Raw genomic sequence first — 17,597 nt, 5'->3', positions numbered from 1 at the left:
CTGAAGTAGCAGAAACACCAATCTATATTTGTAGCCTATATTTATATCTCATCGATGGCATTTGAAGGAATATTCTTTTCTGCTGGCAAAAATTAAATCAACCAGGTGTCTTACTTCCAGGTTGGATATATAGCCACCAAAATAACCAATATTTCGGAAATGCATTTTCATCGTGCAAAATATGTAATCATTTAGTTAGGTGAAAAGAAAAAAATAGAACGATACAGGCCCTTTAAAACATGTAGCTTTAAAAAACAAGGTATAGAAGCTGCAGGGTTACTCAAAGGCATTGTAAATGGTGAGGATGGGTTAGTACCAATACTGTGACGGCGGACGATACCATTATCAGTCTGCCGCTTTGGGGAGGTATGGAACATCTTGAATAAATAGTGACAGTGACTCCTATTTCGCCTGAATTTTTCCTATTTAGCCACTTCGCAAAAACCAAAAATCAAATGTTTTCCCGTTGCACCGGTTACACCAGATTATGTGGAGAAAAAAACATTACAATTTTTTCGTTGTGTTTACTTGTATCAAAAAAAATTTAATGAGGGGCACATTATATGAGGGGTTTAATGAGGGGTGTGCAGACTTTTTATGCTCTCTGTAATGTCATAAACCATTTTAGTGAGCATTATACACGACGACGATTTCAAGTTGTGGTTCCAGTCATTTAATAACAAAACAAATAGTTAAAAAAACAACAAAACAGTAACTGCAAACATGACGAAATTCGTCATTGCTAATGACATTTTTTTCAATATATCTGTTTCATATAAACTATACTTTACTACACTTCGCACCCTAATTGAAGACACATCCAGCTACACTTGAATGGCATTTTTTGTGAGGCGGCTTGACAAGTATAAACAAATGAAGTAAGTCCGTGCTTCAAGAATAAAGATGTCCCCCCCCACCCTAAGTCTCATTTCATCATCTGGGCCGCTTTCATTTGGAATGTTGACGACGGCTCACAAATCCAGGGAGGGAGACCAAAAAAAAGTCTTTGTAACCAGAGGAGGACATTTTCACACAGTGGTGGCGGCAGGCTGAGCCTGAGGTGGGTTGCTGGCGGCGGTGGGCGTGGCCTGCCTGGGCAGTGTGTACATGGCGCCAAGGAACTGGTCGGCGATGCGTCCGGCCTCGCGGAGGCCGCTGAGTAGGGCGCCGTGTACCGTTGCCGGGTAGTTCCTGATGGTGTGCTCGCCTGCGAAGAAGAGCCTGGGGACTGGCTGCGACGAGGAAAAAAAAAAAAATAGTACATTCCTTCTAGTAAGCATTTATTATCCAGCCCCTGTAGAACTATAATGAATTCTTTAATTCTTGACATTCTATTAATTATATTATTACTTAATGCTTTCATCTCTATTTTATATGTACATATACGCTCACCTGTGAGGCTCCTGGGATAGCAGGACCCGGCGTGATGGGCTGTGCCATCAGGTCGTAGTCGTTGCCTGAAGAACCGGCCGCCACGTACGAGTATGAGCCCCGCGCCCAGGGGTCGGCACGCCAACGCGTCACCACCGTCTCCTTTGGCTGCCGCGGCAACAGGACGAGATTACGGTGTGGACGCGGGAGGCTCCCAGTGGCAGTTGGACTTCCGGGTTTACCTGAGGCACGGCGCTGCTCCCGAAGATCCCCTTGAGGATGGCGAGGCATCTTCCCACGATGACATCGTCACTGATATTCTCCATGATGCCGGCCGCCTCGCCCGCCATCAGAGCCAGCAGGATGGGGGCTGACAAACAAGTCAAATTTTCATTAATAATGACTAATGTTTTATTTTAGCTTTTCATATTATGCTTGTAAACATAATATCTTTCTGTTGCCCTTTTTGGTGGAAAAAGAAACAACATCCAAATGACATTTTATTATACTTCTTTGACTGTTGTAGAAAAACTCATATACTGCTTTAAGATTGAAATAAGGGTTAGGGTTGTATAGTATTGTAATATTTAAATTTAAAAATGTAAATCTTCATAATGAATTGAACATGATATCAGTATCTTTTCCTCGCTCTTTTTGTAGTAACAAAAAACAAATGTCATTTTATATACCTCTATTTCTGATGTAAAAAAAACTAAATAGCATAATAATAATAATAATATTAAAAAAGTTCATTGTTGCGATTTGCCACTTAGACATCAATATCAAGTGACGCCCCCTTGTGAGGGCCAACTGACGAACAGTCACCTTTATACAGGTTCCAGAAGAGGAAAAGCTCCCCTCGACTGGCTGTGGTGGAGCCCACGTGACCGAACAGGTTGACGCTTGGGTCCCAGAACACGCGGTCGAAACACAGCACCACCTGAAAAAGAAGGGCAGAACAATTGACCATTAGGAAAAGTATTGTCTGACCGCTTTGAGTGAGCTCCCTCTGCTGAAGAGAGGAGGCTTTGCAGCGCATTGCATAATGATGCACTGCGGCAGAACGGGAGAGGACACCTATGTCCTCACGCTGCAAAATGATGCATCCCCTAACCTCATGCCCACACTCTTACGTCAGGGTAATGCAGCAGTAATAGTAATAATGGTAACATTATATCAATGAGATGCTTTCTGTTGCATTACACCTGCCTTTGGACATTCAACATCAAGGTCAACGCCACAAAACACTGCAGCAAACGACGGTGATCAAATACAGCGGTGCCTTGAGATACAAGTTTAATTTGTTCCATGACCGCGCTTGCGACTCAATTTTTTTCCCACCTAAAATTGGTATGCGGGAAAAATAATATCCTATTAGTCTTTTAGAAAAACATTGCATACTTTTTATAATGTTACTGATTTTCCATAGAGGATACATACTGTATATGCCTGAAAGCTTTGTGATCTGTATACTTGTATTGCTTCACTGTTTAAACATTCATTGCTTCTAAAACCCCCACAATCAATGCTAACCATTAGCAATGTCAATGATGTTTGCATTGCTTGTTAGCATTAAGCTAAAATGACTTTCCTAAGGCAAAGCGATGCGTTGATTCATTGTTTGTAATTCTCTTTGTTGTACGTTTCATTTCAAGATAAACTTTAGCTGAGAGTGGCCAAACATCTTTTTGCCTCCTTTTGACCTTGTTTACTATTTGCCAAAATCCAACAGATAGCAAAGTCAGTTATATTTGATCTTAGATGAAAATATTAATAATAATAAAAATAACATCACAAGTTAAACACCAGTTACTCAGCAAAGCTCTCTTGCGCTTTACACTCTCACTCACCTTGTTGAGGTTTCCAAAGCCCATCCTCTGTATGGCGGAGGTCTTCCACTCGGGTAGCGGCGGAACAAACTGCACGGCGGGCGGCTGCTGCTTGAGCACGCCGAGCGGCAGCGTGCACAGCACCGCGTCACACTTGTAGATGAACGTCTGCGTTGCCGAGCGGGTGTTGACGGCGATTACCTCACAGCCTGGAAGGCGGGGGAGTAACACGTCAAAACGCTCCGTATCTTCAATGCAAAAATCAAACCCGATGGAGAGGACGTACCAGACGCTGTGTATCGAACTTGCCGCACCGCTGTGTTGAGTTTTATGTCCAAGCCTTCGGCCAGAGCCACAGGCACGCACGAGTAACCGTTCCTCACAGTAAGGTGGCTGCCGGTGAACTCAAAGTCATCGTCCTGTGGATGATAATCACCCGTGAGACCAGCTGAATAAGGGTTTGCAATTCCTGAAGAAAAGACATACCTGATCCCAGTGTTTGAGCGAAAGTGTGGAAAGGGGCGTGGCATTGGCAAACTCTAAATTGGCAAAGTGCCAGTCCAGTATCTGGCGGTCTCTTGAAGACAGGTACACATCACTGCGGACAAACGGATATAGTTTGTTGAGATGTTGCCACTCCTCTAGTTCATCAGTACGGCACTAACGTTAGTAGGGCTAGGTGTGTAATAATGTGATATCAAACCATTAAATATTACTTATTCTTCGCCAAAAGGACAAAGAATTTTGTTGACCAAGAAGGATAATAATAGCCTAAGTATAAAAAAAAAACACATTTTTAAAATACACACTTCTATTGTTCATTGGGACTTCATCCTTTTGCTTATTCATGCACAAATCTAGTTGCAGTTCTTGTTCCAATATTAAAAACAAGCAAAACAAAAACAACGTGTATTCTAAAATTGTGTTTTTGCTGTTTTACAAAGCCATTCAAATTTGACTAAGACAAATTGCAGGCTGTGCATTTCAACCCCGAGCTGTCATATTTATTGCTACCTAAATTAATAGGCCTCATAATAACATCAATATGACACTAAGGCTTGAGGATCCACACAAATACGTTACATCACCTTTAATATAAGCTAATCAAGCACCACAACCCACATGTGATTTCACATTAGCATCAAGCTAGCAACCCAAAAAGCTATGCTATGAGATTGTTTCAAGTACAGAAGATGCCATTCTGTTTGTCTTGGGTGTAGTTTGACAGAAAACCTCAACTTGGGAGTGTCTATAAAAAGCAGAATAATACTTTTTGACTGAACGATCGCAATTTGTCAAAGTGCTACTTATTGTGAAGTGTGTGATGAGTTAAGCTCACTCCTGGCACTATGCCACAAACAAGCCATCCACATTATTTCCTCATATAGTAGTGGCCTCTGCTCTAATAGCCACCGTGCACCAACTAATTGCTGGTTGCTTCATCCACTTGAATAAACACGTACTCCAGCCTAATAGACATACCTGGGTGGGTTGGCTTCTAGCTCCTGGAGCTTTTCCTCCAGCTTTCCCTGCAGCTCCTGCAACTCGTCATACTCCTGCAAAAACCACAAAGAGCTGACGTTCACCTAATGCGTCATAGGCTGCATATTTCGTAAATATTTCCTATCGAATGTCGAATGTGCGAGTGCGTGTAAAGACACACTGAGGCCTTGAAGTGGGTTCATGGGGCAGAAGATGAATCCTTCAGACACCAGCTGTGTTTGAAGAAGCTTAAAAAGACTTCCTTCTAAAACACCCACACGGGTGATTTATCTGTGCACCCCCCTCAAAATAAAACTAGTGCTAATAATACATCCCGCCGAGGCATTAAACCACTTAAACATAGCCTGTCTGGTTTAGTTAGATAGCACTGTATGAAAAGATTCCGGGCCATCCGTAAAATATCCCTTACTACCAATTATAACCTTTCGGAAATCTAATTGCGCCTCAAAAGTAGCTGCAGACAGTGTTCGAGGCAGACAGGCGGTATGTAATGTAAAGCCGCAACGCTCGCTTGGAAAGAGTTAGCTTCTATATCGCGAGTGCGCGTTCTTTGACCGGAACATTGTAATTGAAGCCTCGGTCGAGACGTCTGTGTTCAAACGTCGCTAAGGAATCCGTTGGCGTCACCGCGTTTCAACAAGCATCGAGTAGACAAAAATTCCCACGGGCACGCCCCAAAGTCTTCCCAGAAAAGTGGAAGTTATGACATCTCCATGTGGTGTCACAACTTGAGCTCAATCACTATTCTCAAAATGTTAGGTCAATTTAGCTTGTGGGTGAAATTTCAGAATGGATCTAAATCGCTTTATAACCTTTACCAGTGAACTTCATTTGAACTCTAAACCTTTAACCCAGAAATGTCAATCATACGACCCGCGGGCGGGACCCAGCCCTAGAGGAGGTTTAATCCGGGCTGCGAGGTTATTTCGTGTAGCGTTACAAAAATTAATAGAACTGAACCCACTCAGCCGTGGTTCTGTCGGATCGCTTCTTTATGAAAGAAAAGAAATAGAACTCTTGTTTAGCTGCAATGCTCCCGATAACAACTAACTCTCTCAGTCGTCCTCTGCAGTCTCCATTTTTGGGTGAACCTAACATTATGCTTTTGTAAGCTTACTTTGCAGAGCGATGTCAGATCTCTGTGCTTGCTTTTCACCAGGAACTCGGCCGTGATGTCCCTGGGCGGTTTGACATCGCTAGCCTCTTTGAACTGCTGATGGAGTTCTTTCACACGCTCCTTGGTGGAGACCATCTGAGTAGGAAAAGGTAATCATTTCATTTAAATTCCTAATAAAATTTCATTTAATTTCACAGAACAGTTTGTGTTTGAGAAGTTGTTCACCTTGTTGAGAAGATCTCGGAGCTCTTCTTGTGTCTTCACAATTTTGTTCCAGTGTTCTATCTGCTCATCTTTCACATGCTTTTCCTGCAGCCTAAACATAATATATAGAGTATATTTAGTGTGTACTTTACCGTATAGGATCAAGGGCTGACGATTTGTCAGCCAAAAATAATCAACTAAATTATAACACATAAACGAATACTATTTGTATCCTTAAATATTTATCTTGACACTTGTTGATAAGGTCATTCAGCAGACTATTCATTCAAAACTAAGCCGATCATAATTTTTATAATTGGGTGAGCAATGCAAGGAAGTTGTGCAAATACAAATGCTGTTGTATTAATTCTATTTTATAAACGTAATCACCCCATTAACTTTTTTTTTCTTGCAAAAATCCGCATCAGTCAAAAAAAAAATCTTATTGGTTCGACTCTACAAAGGACACTAAATATTAAAACTACTTACTGTATAACCACCTCCAAGGCCTGTCCCAGGGAGACAGGCTTATTGTTAAGAAAGTTAAAGTCCAGCTGGTGGCTGAGGAAGGAGGTGGCCTCCAGCAGTCTGTTGAACTCCTGCTCCACCATCTCATCCTTTTCTTTTGGCACCTGAATGCGCAAAAACAAAGAGTTCTTTTAACAAACAAGCTAGGCCATGGTCAGAATTGGCTATGACTGAAAAAAAAAGTATTTATAATATATACTGTATCAAAAGTTGATGTACACTGATAATCACAGTAAATTAATGTCTATATAAAATCCCCATGCAAAAGACAGTTCAATATTAACATATACAGCATGCAGAAGCAGTTAAAAAGAAAGAATTGTGAGTGACATAAGTCAAAAACTCTAAATACACCTTTGTTAAGCTTTGGTGACACGTAATGAAAATTGAAAAATGAAAAAAAAGTTTCTATTGTCATACATTTTAATGGCGTTGGGGAGAATCCTCGTCTCTCCAAAGTCATAATCCCCCCCCCCCCCCCCCCCCCCCAAAAAAAAATGTCAGCCAGTAGCATAACATTGTAGAAGTTACCAAGCAAATTTCAATGCTTTAGGTCAATTATTTGTAAAAAAATAAATAAATTCACACACATACAGTATAGGAAGAATACGATAAATAGTTTCCATTTGCATCTTTATATATAGTATTATTCATGTTTCAATTGATTGCTGTTCATTCTGTCCAATCTCTTAGCTTTACACTTACAAAGCTGACATATTTTGGATTCTTTGATATTATCCTGGTGTGCCAGTATCCACTTTCCTAAAACTGGAATTCCCCTAATACAGGGCTAATAAAAGGCTTATCCTATTCTAAACAGCAAAATGAGAAGGGAAATGGTGTTGCTTCCACAATGATATTCAGCACATGAAAGGAGGAATGGATGATGTAAGTAAACCAATACATACACTAGTGCACCGTTCACCCTTAGTTGTTCAGCAGTTGGCGAAACAAGAGAGGGGAGGGAAGGAGAGAGAACATAAAGTCAACAAAAGGAAAACATGTACATTCCATTTGTGATGCCTCAAAACCCAACAACCTGGACACGCTATTACTGATGTCTTATAGAAGACTTAACAACATTATTCTATGCTTGTTAAGGTCTTTACGCCAGTTGTTTGGATGTTAAATCAAGCCACGGTTCATTGTGTTGTGGAAATAGCCTGCGGACAACACAAAACTAAACTTTGAGCACGTTCAGGCCACGAGGGAGTGAACATTTTCTATCATGAGGTAAACAAAACACAGTCCAAATAGAAAAAGGCACTACATTGGCTCCAAACATTAAATGCAGCTGAAATTACAGTGTCGTGGTCAGCTGGTTAATTGCTGTAGTTTGCACAAAGCAAGCAGGTACTGTATTTCCTCAGAGAGTGGCCCGCTATTTGAAATACTGACTTTGAAGTAATCACCTAAACTAGAACAAATAAATGCCAAGAATATGATATTGCTACAAAATCTAGTTCATTGTTTGGTGTGCAAGGATTATCATATATTAGAGCTGTCTAATATAATTGAGTTAAAGTAATTGGATATCAAATTAATCAACCACTGTTTTCATTATCGAGTAATCGTTTGGAGCATTTACAATTGTGTAAACCTTCTGATTTTAGCTTCTACGACAAAGACTGATCATCTTTGGTGTTTATTCAAAATAAGACATTTGAAAACATCCACTTTTACTTTAGAAAATGAAGACCGAACCAGAAGCTGAAACAGTTTGTTGTGTGAATCAATCCCGCTCATGTGGCATTGATTTTTTTTTTCCAAATAATAAACTGTAATTTGATAATAAACAGTAATTGTCTTTGCAATCCACTTTTAATTCAAATGAAATTGTATCAGATTATTTCATTCATCTATTAAATAATTGACAGAATAATCAATTCTACAAATATTCAATTGTGAAAGACACCTGCCTGGGCCTCTATCTGCCACTGTATGAGGAAAATCAGACATTGCATGCACATAACTGCAATGTGAGACATATTTGAACTTCAGTAGAATTTCAGCTGGTCATACTCACAGCCTGGCCATTGGCTTCATACAGCGGACACTTCTGTTTGATCTTGGCCAGTTCCATGTTAACCTGCTTACTGACTACCGCCATTGGATTACCCCCTGAACAAGCAGACAGTCGCGCTATGTATACAAAACAGCACCCTCTACAGGCTGATAAATAAAATAGTTGGGTCGCACATACCTAGCCCCGTCACCACCATGGCACCTAGATCTGCAACATAGTTGCCCTTCCTGAATGTGGCCACCCTGCCTCCAACGCGGTCCTACAAACAACATTCCAAAAGATAAAGAAAATCAAACAGTTAGACGCCAAATGTCAAACTTCAGGCTCAAAGTATAATTGTTTAAGCATACATACCCTGGCTTCTAATACAGTGACATCCATTCCAAAGCTCTGAAGTTGGCGGGCCGCAGCTAGGCCCGAGACCCCTCCACCGATTACAATCACCTTTCCGGTCTTCTTGGCTGGAAAAAGCCATAAAAACAATACATTTAGAGGGGAAGTCAAACAAAAACCTTTCTTCTCAAGAAATGTTTTATGCGCCCCAAGTAGTCTAAACATTGCATTCTGCTTATTAATTAATTTGTGAAATATGAATTAGGTACAAAATCCATCTGTTACTACTAATATCAAGCCATTAAATCACTAGCTGTTCCAGGCCAAAGTGTCAAAAATCTTCAAATAAATATAATTCTGGTTCACATTTCTACTTTGTGTTAATGAGGTGGATTCTTGTTTGATTTCCAATCTGAAATTATTTATGTTTCAATGCTGAATAAGTTAATAACTATGTTGGATAAGCATTTTTGAGGGGAGGTGGTCATGTTCTTAAGATGCTACACATCTGATAACTTGATGGTGTAATAACATAACTGCACTTTGTTTTTTTTAAAACAGCACTGTAAAGACATTTCTAATTTGTTTTTTTTCTTATGCCGTAGGTCAACTCACTAGGTAAAGGCTTGACCCTCTTGTAAATGCCAAAGTTGATAAGCCCGTGCCTTTCGAGGTAGCTGTGTATCCTGTGGACCAGCACAGCATCACCTGAAAAGGAATCAACAACATGTAACCACAACTGAAAGGAAAATAATATCATTCAAAAGTTTATTAATGAGTATTTTTCGGAGAGTCTTACTATTGTACGGAGCTTCGAGCTGCTGTGCGGTGGTCTCAAAAGTCAGCTGGATCTTTGGATTGTCCAGCCACAGTTGGAGCTAGTAAACAGGTAAACGGATGGGAATATGAGGGTCCGTGGTAAGGCCTTTTAGAAAAGGAGGTCACGCTGAGTATGAGAGGACTTACTGTACGGTTGCGAATGTAGAGGAAGACCTTTTGAGTCTGCTGGGGGCCGCTGATGATGTCTGGGAAGCAGGCAGCCTCCTGGGATGTCATGCGGTCGTGAGGGAGGCGACTCTGAAAAGCAGCGCCTTCCACACCTGATTATGGACATAGTCTGTTAATGTTTATCTTTACAAAAATATGACAGTACAATAGCAAAACTCGGCTTTCAATAATAGTTTTTCAAAACACTCTTTATTTTTCATTCATTTTTTTTCTAATGTTGTTAATTTGTTATTTTGTGTTATCTGTCATAATCTTGGTCCATATGCATTCAATTGTAGGCTTCCTCGAATGATGAGCATTTTTATATATATCATCTTTTTTAGTTTTATTTGACAGTGATATATATGTTCTTGAATGTGTATGACAGCTATTGTTCATAGATAGATAGAGAGAGAGAGAGAGAGAGAGAGAGAGAGAGTATTGTACATATTAATAGAGAACAGAGTTAATGGCATTTTTTTTTTACTATTCTAATTTCTACTTTGTGATCGTAAATCTTCGCCAAGCAAGCGTCCAATACTCAGATCGGCTTCCATCGCGAGTACCAATACAGCACTTAAAATGAAGGCCAACTAATGGACCAATATGAATCTTAGTATAGGTACTCACCCTTTTCTACTTTTTTCACCTGAAAACTACAAATTTTTTGGCTTTAAATTTCTATCATATCTCTAGGTAAACAAAAGTTCTTCCAAACAGTCTAGAGGCTCACCAGATGGTTCTTCAGGTTCACTGTCATTCTCCTCTTCTGGCGGAGGGGCTGGTGGGGGGATGACCTGCTTCCGCTCTTTCTCTGCCTTGGCGTTCCTCTCCTCCTCAGAGTAATATTCGTCCTCAGACAGATTGGCCAGGCTCTCGTCCATCTCGCGGTACTCCACCTGCAACAGTAGGCACAATAAAAGCATCATTAAAACCCGCATTTCTACACCTCAGCACAGCCATTTTCACAATACCGCCAGCAGCGTCTGCGAAGAAAATTCTAAAATGTTTACCTTTTGTCGCTTGCGCCGACTCGTCCTGCGGACTTCAGCCGAGTCCGGGTCCAGTGCGCCAGGGCCTCCTCCCCCCTGGTGAGGCAGAGGGGCTCCTCCCGACTCACCGCTCGGGGATGACCGCTCCTTCTTTTTTATGTCCACAGGACCTGCAGCTGACACTGATGCAGCCGCCTGGGTATCAGAACCCTGGGCCCTGTCGCCCCCCGCCGCACCCGCTGAGGATGAAGAGGAGGACGACGAGGAGCCGGCGTCTGATTTCTTACTTGACAACATGATGGAGGATGTTGGAGGCCTCTCCTGGGGGAAAAAAAAAATATAAACTTTGGAATTAAAATCTCAATTTTCAATGCTAAAATACAAACAAATGGTTGTACAGTGAAACCCCGGGTCATTTATGAATTTCTCTTCAACAGATTAAAAAATATTAATTGAAAGATCCAGGTCATGACACCAATTAAAAGGTTCTGATGGGCTTTCACACAGTCATTTTATCTTTAATGCTAGCAACATAAAATTAAGAATAACCAACAAAATACCACATTCTTAACTGATTACAACTAGAAATGTGTGATACAGAGGGCCATAGATAAGGAAGCCTAGCATGACAGGTCACAGTGATACAAAAGCCAAGCTCAACAATCTAATTATCTGTGTCAACCAGCCCTAATCTAACAGTAGGTGACAGGATATTTACAAGCCAATGACTCACTTATTTCTTTTTCTTGAAATAACTCTGCCTTGAAAGAACATAAAATGTCATTTTTAGAACTGGTGTGGTGCAATCAGAAAAGATACAGCTTATACAAGCGAAATAACGTGTGACTTAAAAGTGAATTGGTCAGTATGGCGTAGGCTGGGTCACTGTTAAGTTCCCAGTTTTTGCTATTCACCTTGGCGAGGGTTCACTGTACCGTAACACAAAAATGAAGATGACAACTTGCGACTCTGTGGCTTTTTGGATTAAAAAAAAAAAAAAAAAACAGTGCCCACATTATAATTTGAACTGTGGATGGATGTGCATATGACGACTGCATATAATGTCGTTAAAAGAAGACTTCACAGATCCTGTTAATTCTTGTGTTACAACATGCTATTACCAGCAACTGGCGCTCCCAAAAACGTCAAAAAAAAGACTGGATGAATTAAGTGCCATTAATCGTGCGTGAATGTCATGGTTTTATGAAAAAAATGAATGCTCTGTGGTACAATAACATTATCTTGTTTTACCCATTTCTCCGTGCACCTGGTTATATCCATTCAAACGCTAAAGAGATGAGACAGAACCAGAATAATAGTGTTACGGGAAAAGTGACCTTTAACAAAACATCCATAGCGGCCAAACTGCAAAAATCGAACAATTCAGAAGTCATTTAATAGTTTACAGTCCATCTTTTTTTCTGTTTGTTTTAATCGGAACGCCATTCACGTCCATTATGAACAATCAGGCTAGCTAGCGATTACTGCAATGCTAGTTTCAAAGCTACACGGGATATATTAACTCACATTGACCTTCTACAGCATATTAACATTGCATTCATAACTATATAACTATATAACGTCTTACTACAACAATCTGGAATTCAAACGTTCATTTTGTTATTTAGAATTCGTAAAGGTAAGGCATTTCAGAAATGTTAGCGAGCTACATTAGCCGCTAACAATGAGCTCAGACTAGCATTCGCATAACGGCAGGTGCGACGTGCAGAAAAAAAAAAAACTCTTATCGATCGAATGTTGGTACATTTGGGCGCATTACCAACGGCAACTTGGTATCCATTGGGGGAATAAATGTAGGCCTTGTTTATTATAATTTTTAATTTTACCTCGCAAATCCCCCGCAGATGTCAACACAAAGACCGCACAGTGCCTGGACAAACACCACTGCCAAAAAACTCGATGCTGACTGGCCAAGCTTAGGGTTTGTCAGAGGTTTGCGTGTATTTGATTGGCTAAAAAATCTATCAGTCAAAACTGAACCGAACATGTTGTTAACGCTGTATTAGCGTTTTTTTTTTCTCTATACATTCAATAATATACATAGACAACAAATAAGATCAAACAAACATGTACATCAATAAATAAACATGGAAGGGATCTTGAGTAAGAGGTTAATTCAAATGATTGTTTTGAAAGCTTTTTTTTATTTCTCTCAGATATTTTAACAATGTTGACAGACTTCTTTAAAAAAAAAATGATCGGCTTTTTTTCCCCTTTTTATTTTTTATTTTTTTCAAACGTCTGACTGGGCTAAGGTTTGTCATGGACATTTGACGTCACAACGACCAAAACAACAGGCGGGGCTAACAGACCAGGCGGAAGAAGGCAGGTAAAGGTGAGCCGATGTGCTGCACGGCTACCAAAAACTAGTCGGGTTTTGTCTGTTTGATTTCCTTCTGTTTGGATCGTTGTTGTGTAAGTAAACGCTAAAATTATCATGTAGATACTTATGATCAATCCTTTTAAGGTTTTGTATTGAATTACCTTGGGGTTCGGCTATTTGTTGGTGTTGTTCCAGGAAGTAGACGTTGTTCAATCGCTGTTTCTGTTCCTGAGCATATTAAAACACATTTAAAGTAAAAAAAACAATACATATCTGAAATAAGGTGGTTTATGAAGTGAGACTACATCTGAACACGGTTTTTGTGAGAGATAGACAAAAATATGATCATCATTTTGCTCCTCAGAGCCTAAAGGATGGTAAAGGACGAGAATGAGTTGGCCAACCGGCCCGACAACACTGCATTCACCCAGCAGAGGCTCCCAGCCTGGCAGCCTATGCTCTCTGCTGGCATTGTCATCCCCGGGTTTGTCATCATCGGTCTGGCCTTCATCGGCATTGGCGTTGCTCTCCTCATCACCTCACGCAGCATCCAAGTACTTGAGGTAAAAGGTTAAATTCAAACCCTCTGGCTGTATGTTTGTCCGCCTTGATTTCTTTTTTGGATCCATGTTTGGCTGAGTTTGTCCTTTCCCACAAAAGTGCTTTAAATTAAATGAATGGAAAATATATTTACACGATGATACCAAACTCCTGACCAAAGATTTGATGTAAGTAACTAACCCAAACTTTCTTGTTGTCTTCCAGCTTGATTACACCGGCGTTGAACAGAACTCGCCTTGCTTTAGGTGCTCAGACCCCAACGTGCGGGACTGTGTTTGCACGCTACAGTTCTCCATCAACAGCCTGTTGGAGGTGTTCTGGACTGTTTATACTGTTATTATACATTAGATCTAAAAAGTCTAAACACCCACTTTTCTAATATTAAATCAATGTTGTGTAGAAAAATTTAGACCATGCTCTGAAAACATAATAAATTGATTGGTTAAAAAAGGACCGACCTAAAATTTGGGTAAATTTGACCTAATTTTCTGGATTGTTTTCTGCAAAATAACCCAAATTTGTAGGTTGTCCTGTGCAAAACAACACATTTTTAGGGTTTTTCTATGCAATAAAATTCAACCTACATAATACAAAGAATAGGCCAGTCCTTTTTGACCTGTAATTAGTTTTTTTTTCAACCCAATTGTTTTTAGAGTAAATTATAACAAGTAAAATTTACTTAAAAAATACTTATGTAAAATGAAAGCAAAAATAACTGATAATCATGGTTCCAACAAGCACATTATAAAACTTTTTTGTCCCATTAACTCTTTAATGCACTTAGGTTGCTATCTTGCTCTATGTTTGCATACAGACTGTAAAAATACTATTGAACAGCACCCCTATTTCTAACCCTTGACTGTTTTCTTTTTTTTCCCCATGGGGAATGATTTTGTGTCTGACAGGGCCCGGTTTTCTTTTATTACGGCTTATCCAATTACTTCCAGAACTACAGAAGGTACGGTGTGTCCAGAGATGACGGCCAGCTTTACGGAGACCTGTCTTACTTTAAGGTGAGCTAAAACACTGGCAAGCACTTCGATGAAATGAAGTCAGCACACCGTCTCTTAACAAATGGTCTTTTACGAAGGAACCCTATGATCAGTGCGAGCCCTATCGCTTTGACCGCAATAACCAGCCGATTGTGCCATGTGGCTCCATAGCAAACAGCATGTTTAACGGTACGTTTGCTTCATCCTAATCATCTTGTTTTTCTGTGTCAAGAGATTTCTTATCCATCCACATACTCCTTTTGTTCCTTGAAGACACATTCAGGCTGTTTCAGAACGTGAATGGCCAGCAGAGAGAAGTGCCCTTTGATGGGAAAGGAATCGCTTGGTGGACCGATTATAACATCAAGTTTAGAAACCCCAGTGTCGCACCCCTGAGGAACGCATTCAATGGTTAGTACAATGTCCCCCTTACTGCAAAAGAACAAATAGCACAACCAATAATTTGACAGAAAGATTGTTTGATTGTTAAAAAAATGGATGCTTACTGTAAATTTGAAAATAAGACAAAGAGAACCGTAACACTATCAAAACCATAGAGAAAAATCAGGTTAGTGACATGCGTAGGTGCAACACGATTGACTATCTATTTTTTATTGCAGAAATCTAGATATTTTGATCTTCTTATAATGGGCAGTTGGTTAATTGTCAAAGATATTTGCCATGGGGCTTTAAACAGCATGCATTTTTTTTGACAAAGGCTGTCAGAATGTTGGCGAGGCAACTACGCACCCTTTACAAAAATATCATTTTTGAGAGACAAAAAAATAGACTTAGACCTAAAAATGATTGACTTCACATTTACATGACAGTTAATATTACATCATTATAACTGTTTTATAATGGTAACAGGGTGAATGAATTAGTTCTTATTTCATTACTTCACTCTGAGGCCAAACTGTTAAAAAAGAAAAAGAAAAAAAACAAGATGGATAACCGATTGTCTTTTTTTCAGGCACTGCGAAGCCGCCATTTTGGCCCAGACCGGCTTATGAGCTGGACCCCTCAGACCCTGCCAATAACGGTTTCATCAACCAAAACTTCCTAGTATGGATGCGTAGGGCGGCGCTGCCGGATTTCCGCAAACTCTACCGGCGGATTACCGAGGGGGACTACACCAAAGGCCTGCCAGCAGGAAACTATACTTTAAATATCTCATACAGTATCCTTTATCCATGTAACAGATTTGTTGCTTAAGAATGTATGGTAAGTGACATGTCGACAACAGTATGATACTCATATTTTTCAATAAGTACAGTACAATAGCTTAATTAACATACAGATCGGGTAATGGCACATTGTACATTGGAAAGAAGAAAGACAGCATAGAGGTGTGCCCCTGAAAGTGTCATGTGACATGTTGGCGGATCAAGTGTGTCAGTGGCAACATAACCTGTCTAGCAGGTCGGGCAAGGTTTTGTTTTTACACATTGAGAATTAGATGAGTACTCTGATGCGTGTGTGTGTGGGTGGGGGTCCAAATTTAAACTAAACGTTAGCCTCCACCTGCACCTGTTTCCACTGGTGTGCCTACCTCAGCCACTAGGAGGCAGTATAATACAGTCCTGCAGGCACACGTGAAAAAGAATGCTTCAACTACTACTATTAAGAAATCTAATAGCGTTTTTTTTTTTTTTTTTTGGAGAGGATGAAGAATATAATACCTGTATTATTAGTCTTTATGCACGGCACCATAATTTGTGTTGAAATAAATTGTGTTTAAATCCTTGGCTGTTGATGCCAACTGTTAGCACGTCAGTGGTGTTCGCATCGTTTTTTTTTTTGTGTGTGTGTATTAAGCTTTCTTAAATGTCTAGCTACCTTAGATGGTTGTTTTATTGTGTCCCACTGTTGTTGTTCCTTAACCGTCATCCCCCTCCCAGATTATCCGGTGCTGAGCTTCAATGGCAGAAAGAAGGTGGTGTTCAGCAATGTGTCATGGATGGGAGGCAAGAACGAGTTCCTGGGTATTGCCTACCTGGTGATCGGCACGCTGTGCGTCGTCATGTCAGTGGTCATGCTCATCGTTTATGCCAAATTCAAGTTCCCCGAGGAGGAGTGAGAAAAGCCTGCTGTTTGGACATTCAGCTTCTTTAAAAATGCACACTACAATTATTTGGACATAAGTGGAGACAGGAAGGTCTGGCTCATTACCCAAAACCCAAGACCTTAACAATAACATGTATAGTTTATGCAGCTGGTTGCGAGTGTACTCTCTAGTCAAACCAAAGGTCAACGACGAAGAAGATTTGCACAAAGAGAGTTACTGCATTTAAGTAGAATATATCTGCTTCATGTAAATTCTGTATTGATAGGGGTTTTATCTCAGGTTTTTTTTTCCTCTATGTTGATAGTTATTTCGTTTTACGCTATTGGATGACTCATTTTAAATTAGCATTTAAAGTACACAGATTTACCTGATTGCATTAGCACATGGACATTGAGTATAGTACAGTGTTAATGTAAATACAGGGAATTAAATTTTACTAATGTCATTTCTGTACAGGCTTTTAACAATCGTTCCCCTTATTTATACAATAAAATATTGCAAAAATACAATAACGCTGAATTTAGTGTGTAATTTCACATAAATGAAATGGCGAAAAAGGGGATTTTCAGCTGTGTATTTTTTTTTTAATTTTGAAACGTAATAAATTAAAAAAAAAATTGTACACCCTACAAAATCCAGACATCTCCCTCCTACCCCCTAGCGGTCTTACACGTCAACGAAAATCATCGGCGTCTCTCCTTTGCCTTCTGGGTAATGCAGTTTTAAAGGCCACGCTTCGATA

General features: G+C 40.0%; 2 protein-coding genes across 8 annotated transcripts; one reads left to right on the top strand and one right to left on the bottom strand.

The window, feature by feature from the left end:
* Positions 1-657: 657 nt before the first annotated feature.
* On the bottom strand, positions 658-12,801 carry kdm1a (lysine (K)-specific demethylase 1a). 6 transcript variants are annotated; one of them, XM_088433730.1, is made up of 23 exons: positions 12,738-12,794; positions 12,142-12,178; positions 11,178-11,211; positions 10,913-11,072; positions 10,632-10,801; positions 9,878-10,011; positions 9,711-9,789; positions 9,527-9,619; positions 8,933-9,039; positions 8,756-8,837; positions 8,579-8,673; positions 7,461-7,478; positions 6,514-6,656; positions 6,046-6,136; positions 5,821-5,955; positions 4,683-4,756; positions 3,687-3,798; positions 3,487-3,619; positions 3,222-3,409; positions 2,197-2,311; positions 1,614-1,741; positions 1,393-1,539; positions 658-1,232 (listed from the first exon to the last, which is right to left on the bottom strand). In XM_088433730.1, the coding sequence occupies exons 2-23, from the start codon at positions 12,169-12,171 to the stop codon at positions 1,029-1,031; spliced, it is 2,472 nt and encodes an 823-aa protein (XP_088289856.1). In that variant the 5' UTR covers positions 12,172-12,178; positions 12,738-12,794; the 3' UTR covers positions 658-1,028. The 6 variants fall into 6 exon arrangements, with proteins under 6 accessions (XP_088289856.1, XP_088289857.1, XP_088289853.1 ...); XM_088433731.1 differs by lacking the exon at positions 12,142-12,178 and having other exon boundaries at positions 12,738-12,800; XM_088433727.1 differs by having other exon boundaries at positions 10,632-10,797; positions 10,912-11,211.
* A 414-nt stretch (positions 12,802-13,215) lies between these two features.
* Positions 13,216-17,367, top strand: tmem30b (transmembrane protein 30B). Of its 2 annotated transcripts, none has more exons than XM_088434083.1 (8): positions 13,216-13,326; positions 13,599-13,797; positions 14,000-14,107; positions 14,701-14,808; positions 14,886-14,976; positions 15,061-15,198; positions 15,761-15,967; positions 16,689-17,367. In XM_088434083.1, exons 2-8 carry the CDS (start codon positions 13,609-13,611, stop codon positions 16,865-16,867), a joined length of 1,020 nt encoding a protein of 339 aa, XP_088290209.1. In that variant the 5' UTR covers positions 13,216-13,326; positions 13,599-13,608; the 3' UTR covers positions 16,868-17,367. The 2 variants fall into 2 exon arrangements, with proteins under 2 accessions (XP_088290209.1, XP_088290210.1); XM_088434084.1 differs by having other exon boundaries at positions 13,223-13,246.
* The last annotated feature ends 230 nt before the right edge of the window (positions 17,368-17,597 follow it).

Source organism: Hippichthys cyanospilos, chromosome 14 (assembly GCF_059441005.1).
Source record: "Hippichthys cyanospilos isolate Australia breed blue-spotted pipefish chromosome 14, RoL_Hcya_1.0, whole genome shotgun sequence".
Classification (NCBI taxonomy): Eukaryota; Metazoa; Chordata; class Actinopteri; order Syngnathiformes; family Syngnathidae; genus Hippichthys; species Hippichthys cyanospilos.
The sequence above is the reverse complement of the archived record's forward strand: the minus strand, read 5'-3'. Positions and strand labels throughout refer to the sequence as shown.

Coding starts and splice junctions, on each gene's coding strand:
- kdm1a (XM_088433726.1), bottom strand. CDS start 12,171: ATGGATATAACCAGGTGCACGGAGAAATGG. Junction 9,620..9,710: donor GCTCGAAGCTCCGTACAATA/GTAAGACTCTCC, acceptor ATTCCTTTTCAG/GTGATGCTGTGCTGGTCCAC. Junction 1,540..1,613: donor GGAGCAGCGCCGTGCCTCAG/GTAAACCCGGAA, acceptor TTGCCGCGGCAG/CCAAAGGAGACGGTGGTGAC.
- tmem30b (XM_088434083.1), top strand. CDS start 13,609: ATGGTAAAGGACGAGAATGAGTTGGCCAACCGGCCCGACAACACTGCA. Junction 14,809..14,885: donor GAGACCTGTCTTACTTTAAG/GTGAGCTAAAAC, acceptor TCTTTTACGAAG/GAACCCTATGATCAGTGCGA. Junction 15,199..15,760: donor CCTGAGGAACGCATTCAATG/GTTAGTACAATG, acceptor TCTTTTTTTCAG/GCACTGCGAAGCCGCCATTT.